Here is an 8,532-nt window from a genome sequence, read left to right as displayed (position 1 = left end):
GGCCGTTGTGATCCTGCAGGGCACCATGGATCCATGGAGAGCATTGCAGCATTGCAAGGCCCCATGGAATCATGGAGACCATTGTGACTCTGTGAGGCCTCATGGAAGGAAGGGGCCATTGTGACACTATGGGAAATTGTGGAACCATTGGTGGGGAGGGGGGGGCATTGGACACAGCAAGGCTTCATGGAACCAATAGACCATTGTGACACTGTGAGGCCATGTGCAACCATGGAGACCATTAAGATCCTTAAGGACTTGTGTTATCAAGGGGCCCTTATGACACCTGAGGGCATCATGGAAGCAAGAGAACCATTGTGGCACTGCAAGACCTCATGGAAGCAAGGAGCCATTGTGACCCTGCAGGGCCCTGTGGAACCAAGGGAGCATGAAATAGGTGTGGCTGCCTTGGCCTCCCAGGGGTCACCTGACAGGTCTGACTGACCTTGGAATGTGGAAGGCCACTCCCATCTGCCCCTGAAACACTGGGGCTCTGGGCTTTTCTTTTTATGGAAAAGAACTGTCCATTTTTTCCAGGCATCCATGGCTAAAATTAGGATTCCACCTCAAAATTTCTGTGTATCCAAGGATTGCTGCCAGACAAAAGCTGCCAGGACAGACAGGTCTGGCTGGTCTTTGACTTCTGAGGGGCAGCACTCACCTGTTTTCCAAACACTGGAAAGGGCTCTGTGCTTTTCTTTTTATGAAAAAAACCCCATCCCTCTTCTCCAGGCAGAAATGTTTTAAATTAGGACTCCACATTCATAATTTCAAATATCCAAGGGTTGCTCCAAGCAAATCTGCCAGGACAGACAGGTCAGGCTTGCCCTGACCTCTGGTGGTTGCTGTTCATCAGCTCCTGAAACATGGGGGCTCTGTGGTTTCCTTCCTATGGAGCCCAATGTGACATTGGGAGCCTTGTGAAATGAAGGGGCCATTGTGACACTGCAGAGCACCATGGATCCAAAGGACCAATGTGACACTGTGGAACCTCATGAAATCAAGGACACCATTGTGGCCCTTTTGGGTCACATAGTCCCAAGGGACCAGAACAAAGCAGCACTGTGGTAGTTGGCCCAGCTGTAACTCAGAGTCAGTCAGATTTTACCTCAGAAGAACTGGGTGTGAGTTTCAAGCCCTGGGAATCATTAGTTTAACTTAGGGTGAGCTTGAGAGTTCCCCCATAAGCCTGTAGTGTTGTTATGCTAAGTTGTCCAAGTTCTCCTCCCCTACTGGTTACTTATTTCTCCTCTATAGTTATTGTTCTAGAGTGTTCTACTCTCAGGTGTATATATTGTTGCTTTGCCTTTATCTCAGGTCTTTGAATCCCACCCCTCGTACTGTGCTCAACTTCTCCATGTTTATTGTTTTTCACCCTGTTAATAAAGTTCTTTTTGGGCAACTCCATTGATCCTGCTTGTAGGAGCGTCTGGGGATAGGACAGTTGCGACGGACGGAGACGAGAGATCTCTGAAGCCAAGTCTTGGAACTTGCGGTTTATTGCAAAGGGTGTGGGTGCAGGAGCCTTGTTTGGAGCTGCCAGCCACAGCTCAGAGCAGGTCCAGAAGAAGAGATTGAAAGAGGTGCCAAAAATGGATGCCCGAGAGAGGAGGGGAGTTCCCATTACTATACAATAAATCTTCTTCTGTGCTGCATATTCTAATTTTCACTAACCAATCTAGTACAAGATACAAATCTCTTAGCATTTACATACAGCCTATAAGAATCATTACATTATCATACTGTGTTACATTTTAAACCCTAAAAGCTACTCTTTGGACCCCTTCTGCTGAGCTAGCAGGGTCTGCTCTGACCCTTGGACCTGTCTGCAAGCAGAGGGTATTGTTTCATCAAAAGAAGATTACTTTCAGCAGACCATACCATTGTTTTTCATTTGTTCAGTAACTAAGGCTTGTTGTCTCAAAGCTTGCTTTCATTTTAATCTCACCTATAGTTTCCATATTCTCAAAATCTTTGGCCAGGCAATCATATTTATAAGGCTTTCCTGTTTCATCTTTCCCAGCATCTGCTCCTTTTCATTTTCACCACCCTTGCCCGGATGTTGGGGAACCAGAAAGGTTTGTCACAGCCACCCTCATTGCGAATTTTGGCGCCCAAACAGGGACCCTGACATTGAATCATGTCAGCTGGCGTTAGCTGATGGATAGGCCAGTGCTCCCTGGGATTTTGGATTGTGCCAGGCCTGGCTGATTCATCATTGCTTCGAGGGACCTTGCCCAGGATCAGTAGGGACAACAATGGATTGCATAGGATTGCAGGTGGTTTTGGGGAAATGCAAGACATTTATTGCCCATTTTGCCGCTGTGTTTTCACAGTATGAACCCACATCCCATAATAGATCTGGGGTGTTTGGTGGCTGTTCCACCTAAGGGGGAGAAAAAGAAAAATGGGCAGCCGGATGTCCAAAGTAGAAAGGTGTGTATATGGATGCTTTAAGTTAATTCTCACTGATCATGACCAAATATCTTCAAAGAACAAATTAAAATCAATCATGAGCTGGATCATTAAAAATTTTCCAGATGCCCCAGAGCCTGACCATCCTCCCTCCATCTTGGCTCCTCCACTTCTGGGCTACCACAACCTTCTCTGCTGCCCTGAATGTACCTCCAGACTCCAACCCCACAGCTGCGAGTCATGCCCCACTGTCAATCATTCCAACTTCACCCTGGGCCATGCCTCCAGAACTCCACCCCAGAAGTCTGCCGTCCCAAATCAAGGCCATTCCTCCCCAACACCTGCCAAAATGGCCGTGCCCTTTGCCTCACCCTCTGGCAACAATATAACCCCATGATCAAAGATACTAAGCCCAAATATTTGGGCTTAGTATCTTTGATCATGGGGTTCTATTGTCACACTATTTCTAATCCAAATGGTTCTGCTCCAAGTTATTTTTCCTCCCCAGAAGACAGTTTGGATTCCCCAGATCCACCTTGCCCCTCAACCCCAGAAGATTTCTAGGAAAGGATCCAGAAAGAAGCAGCTAAGGCAGGAGACTTGCAAATAGCCTCGAAACTCCTCGTTGGCCCCATAGGAAAGAAAAGGGCAGAATCTCAGGTATCAGCCAATGGTTCATGGGGAAATCAAGGATATGTGTAGGGCAGCTAAAGACCACAGGAAGGACTTAACTTGTTTTAATGGCCTAATGAGGGCCATGTCTACAGTACGTCTTAATCCCCTATGATTTAAAATATATTATGACCATGTTGTTGTCACCTACAGAATACACCCTGTGGGAAGGGGGATGGAAGTGTTTACGAAATCACTTAATAGCAGACTATGCTAATAATGAGGCAAGGGCAAAATTGACAATCAACCATCTAGCTGGAGAAGGACAACAAAGCCTACCAGATGATCAAGCAGCAGTTATCCCCAGAAAAGTTTTGGATGATATCAAAGAGATGGCTTTGAAAGCTTTAATCCAGGTATCGAATGGTAGCACCCCCAATGAGGACTACCTTGGGTGGCTGCAGCTAAAGCTTTAGGACAATTAGACCATCTTGGGTGCCTGTTAAGTAAGCAAACCAATGCTACTTCCCCCACATTGAGTGGCCTGCTCTCAGACACAGAGACCATCAGACATGCCACTTTGTAGAACAGCGATAGAGTTTTTACTCTGGGAACATGGGCATGGCTGTGTAGACTCTGAGGGCATGTGTTGCATGAACCTCTCCAGCCACAACGAGTCAATCCACAAGAGCATTCAGGTACTGAAGGAAGGGTTCAAGAATGTTCAGGTGGAAAGCAAAGACTGGTTCAATAAACTCTTCCAATGCAAGGGACTAAAGGGTTGGATGATGACTAGCTAAAACAGGACATTTAACTCTCTTAGTGGTTGTTGTTGGATTGTTAATTGTCCCATGTTTGTTTGGATGCTTTTAGAAAGTCTTACAAAATTCTTTCTATTCCATCTTTGTTGTAAAACAGAAAGGGGGAAGATACCCAGCACAGGATCCTCATGGACTCCTTGGAGGAGAGAATTGGAGGCCTGGATAGCACAAAAACCTCGCAGAAACTCAGATTGGGAAGGAAAATCCTTAAAAGTATCTAAAAGTATTCTTAAATCCATCAAGTAGCTTAAAAACCTTGAGTATCTCAAGGCATTAATGGGCACCATGGAGTGTCAGTACAAAGCTCTCAAGGGACTTGTTAAAGCAGATGATTGGGGTCATGATTGCATAAACCTCTCACAGAGTCTGTAACAAAAGGGAAACACCAAATACCCTGAAATGACTGAAGTACCCTGAAGTATTAATGACCCCACTGAGTGTTGTTACTGACAAAGCCTCTCCAGGGACTAATTACAGCAGATAGTTGGAGGCCATGATTGCACAAACCTCTCAGAGACTCCAAGGCAAAAGCCAAACCCAAAGTCCTTTGAAAAACCTGCAGTCCCTGGGAGCATTATGGAGCCTCCAGGGCTATTCCTGACAAAGACGCCTCAGGGACTCCTTCCAGCAGATCCGTGAGGCCACTGGGATGTGGGTTAGGGGGAGATGCTGAGGGCAGGACAAGGGGCTGACAGTGCCCAGCCTTGCTGGGGCTGTGCCAGGAGGCCCCAGGGCCTCAGGACAAGGTGTCTCCTCACAGCCCTTGGTGACACAGACCCTGCTGTGGCCCAGGGCACCAAGACTTGGCTTCTCTTTGTCCCCACCTGTCATCACTGCGTTCAGTTCTCTGCTCTGCCTGGGGCCTGGGGACACTTTCTCAGTCGTGTCCCTCAATGGGACCCATTAAAACTTCAAGAAACTTTGGAGTTGGATTCTGACTTGGAGTTCTGGAGAGGTTTCTTCAGCTCCCTCTCAGGAACTGATGTTCAGGGTCTGAGCACAAAGCCCCAGAGGCTCATTAAAGTCCTTGTGCTGTGTCTGTGCTGCTGAGCTGGGCTGGGCTCCTGGCACAGAGACAGCTCCTGGTAAGCAGGAAGAGCTTCAAAAGCGCATTTCTCTTGAGGAGCAGCTCTTCTGCCAGCCCAGCAGGGCTGGGGCACTGCCTGCAGCCAGCCTGGGCACAGCACAGCGGCACAGAGAGCTTCAATCAGTCAGGGCTGGGAAGGTGCTAAGTGCCTGGGGCAGAATCACTGCCAGCCCTTGGCACAGGAACCTCTGGCTGCAGGACAATGCAGCTGCATCTCCTGGAGTGATCTCCTAAAGCTGCAACACCCCAATGCCTACAGACTCTGTGAGTACATTCTCTGACTGTCTCTTGTGCAGAGCAGCCAGGGGTGCCCAGGGCTGTCCTGCAGAGCAGGGTCCTGCAGCCCAGGGCGCTGTGCTGGGGCAGGGACTCTGCTGCCTGCCAGGGACAGCTCTCAGCCAGCCCTGGCAGCTGCTCCCAGCACTGGGGGACAAGATCTGGGTGAGAGGAGACAGCTGGTAAGGCTTGGAAGTGTTCTCCTTCTGTGGTGAGGATGCTGCATTGTTCAGGACCGGTTCCAGAAGGACATTTAAACCCACATAATTTCCAAGTTGATTATACAGGGAGCACAGGAAGGCAGGGGCTGCATAAAAGGGAAATTCCTGGAAAATTCTGTCTTTTTAATCTACTGCTCTGGGTTGCCTGGATAGGAAATTGCACATAGATATTTATCTCTCAGTTGAGGTCGAGAAAAATAAGAAGAAATTTCTCTCAGGTGTTAATAAACCAGGAAGTGACAGAAATCAGCACAGGGCCCTCTAGAAGCTCCATCAGTTTTGCTTTTCCAGCCTCCTCAGAGTTGCTCTGTTGCCATCAGAGCCTGCAGAGCCAGAGCTGCCGCTGGGCAGTGCCTGAGCTGGGAGGGGTCTGCAGGGTACAGCTGAGCCCCCAGGGCTGGGCTGGGCTCTGGCAGCACTGGCAGGGCCCAGCCCTGGGCACAGGGAAGCAGCTGCTGGCAGGGACAGCTCCAGGTAGCAGAGCCCTGGGCAGGCAGTGGGGGGAAAGTGCCCCCAAGCTGTCCTGGGATATTTAACATCCTCTCCAAACACAACTATTCCATCGTTACTTTTTTTACAGATCCCCATGCTAAGGCACTGCAAATGTCCAACAGCAGCTCCATCAGGCACTTCCTCTTGCTGGCATTGGCAGACATGCGGCAGCTGCAGCTCCTGCACTTCTGCCTCTTGCTGGGCATCTCCCTGGCTGCCCTCCTGGGCAACGGACTCATCATCAGTGCCGTAGCCTGCAGCCACCACCTGCACACGCCCATGTTCTTCTTCCTGCTCAACCTGGCCCTCAGCGACCTGGGCTCCATCTGCGCCACTGTCCCCAAAGCCATGCACAATTCCCTCTGGAGCACCAGGAACATCTCCTATGCAGGATGTGCTGCCCAGGTGTTTTTCTTTCTCTTCTTCATCTCAGCAGAGTATTTCCTCCTGACCGTCATGAGCTACAACCGCTACGTGTCCATCTGCAAACCCCGGCACTACGGGACCCTCCTGGGCAGCAGAGCTTGTGCCCACATGGCAGCAGCTGCCTGGGCCAGTGCCTTTCTTTATTCACTGCTGCACACAGTCAATACATTTTCCCTGCCCCTGTGCCATGGCAATGCCATGGGCCAGTTTTTCTGTGAGGTGCCCCAGATCCTCAAGCTCTCCTGCTCCAAATCCTACCTCAGGGAAAATGGGCTAATTGCAGTGAGTGCCTGCTTGCTATTTGGCTGTTTTGTGTTCATTGTTTTCTCCTACATGCAGATCTTGAGAGCCGTACTGAGGATCCCGTCTGAGCAGGGATGGCACAAAGCCTTTTCCACCTGCCTCCCTCACCTGGCCGTGCTCTCCCTGTTCCTCAGTAGTGCCATATTTGTTCACCTGAAGCCTCTCTCCATGTCCTCCCCATTCCTGGATCTGTCAATGTCAGTTCTGTACTCGGTTGTGCCTCCAGCTGTGAACCCCCTCATCTACAGCCTGAGGAACCAGGAGCTCAAGGCTGCAGTGGGGAGACTGATGACTGGGTGCTTTCAGGAACACTAAACTGGAGAATTTCTGCAAATCACTTGCAATAAAACTAGTTTTTGATACTTCTTGTTGGGTTCATTTTTGAGATTTCTTTCCTTTCTTTTAGTTTTTTCGTATTGTCCACAGGTAAATGTCATTGTTCATGCCATTTCTCACCACCTTCCCTGTGGCCAAAGACTGTGTCAATGGGGGGCGGCACTCTTGGTGTATTTAAAGGAACTAAGGGATCTCCCAGGAAAGTTTTCTGCAGAGATACCCATTTTGTTGCCTTCTCTGGAGCTGCAGCAGCAATGTCTTTGTGCAGAGCTGAGGGCAGATCAGCGTTGGCACAGCAGCCTTGCTCCTGCTGGCCACACCATTACTAATCCAGGCCAGGAGCCATTTTCCTTCTTGGCCACCTGGGCACGCTGCTGGCTCATGTCCAGCCTGCTGTCCATCAGTCCCTGCAGGTCCCTTTCTGCCTGGCTGCTCTCCAGCCACTCTGTCCCCAGCCTGTAGCGCTGTGGCCAAAGTGCAGGTCCTGGGACTTGGACTTGTAAACCACACCTTGTGTGATCTGGGCCCTGGATCCAGCCTGTCCAGGGCCTTGTGCAGAGACCTGCTACCCTCCAGCAGATCAACACTCACATCCAGCTTGGTGTCATCTTCAAAGATGCCCTTGGTTCCATGGGACCCCTCACTGTCACAATGGCCTCTTGGTTACACCCTGCACTTTCGCACTGCTCTCCTTGGTTCCATGAGCCCTTGCTGAGCAACAATGGTCTCCTTGGTTCCATGGGGCTTCACAGTGTCACAATGTTCCTGATGGTACTGCAGTTCCACAGCGGGCCCTTGGTTCCATGGGGCCCCAGAGTGTCACAATGGCCCCATGGTCACATGAGGTCCCACACTGTCACCATGGCCTCTGGGGTTCCACAAGTCCCCTCAATCTCACAATGGACTCCTTGTTTCCATGAGGCCACACAGTATCACAACATTCTTCCAGATTCCTTGAGGCCCCATCGTGTCGCAGCAGCCCCTTGGTTACACAGGATCCTGCAGTGTCCCAATGTCCCCTTGGTTACATGAGGCCCTGCAGTGTCAGAACGGCCCCTTAGTTCCATTGGGCCCTGGAGTCTCCAAAAGGTCTCCCTGGTTTTGCAGTGTCAAAATGGTGAAACCCCTTGGTTACACAAGGCCCTGCAGTATCACAATGGCCTCTGTGGTTCCACGAGGACCCAGAGTGTCATGGTGCACTCCCTGGTTCCATTTGGCCCCAGAGCATCACAATGGACCCCTGGTTCTGTGGGGCTGCCCAGTGTCACCATGGTCCTCTTAGTTCCACAAGGCCCTGCAGTGTCACAATGGCCCCAGAGTGTCCCAATCATCAGAGAATGACAGAATCAAATAGGCTGGAAAAGACCTTTGGGATCATCAAGTCCAACCAAAGCCCTAATACTGCCTTGTCACCCAGACCATGCCACTAAGTGCCACTGGAGAGGGACAGTGACTCTGCCACCTCCCCCCTGGCCAGCCCATTCCAGTTCCCACTCACCCTTTCTGTAAAGAACTTCTTCCTATTGTCCAGCCTAAACGTCCT

At 50.2% G+C, this 8,532-nt stretch overlaps 1 protein-coding gene across 1 annotated transcript; it reads left to right on the top strand.

The window, feature by feature from the left end:
* The first annotated feature begins 6,035 nt into the window (after positions 1 to 6,035).
* On the top strand, positions 6,036 to 6,968 carry LOC128946705 (olfactory receptor 14A16-like). The gene has a single exon (XM_054290631.1). It carries the CDS (start codon positions 6,036 to 6,038, stop codon positions 6,966 to 6,968), a length of 933 nt encoding a protein of 310 aa, XP_054146606.1.
* Positions 6,969 to 8,532: the final 1,564 nt, after the last annotated feature.

This window comes from Melozone crissalis, unplaced genomic scaffold (assembly GCF_028551555.1).
Source record: "Melozone crissalis strain CALT ecotype California unplaced genomic scaffold, PUWL_Pcris_2 ptg000083l_1, whole genome shotgun sequence".
Classification (NCBI taxonomy): Eukaryota; Metazoa; Chordata; class Aves; order Passeriformes; family Passerellidae; genus Melozone; species Melozone crissalis.
The sequence above is the reverse complement of the archived record's forward strand: the minus strand, read 5'-3'. Positions and strand labels throughout refer to the sequence as shown.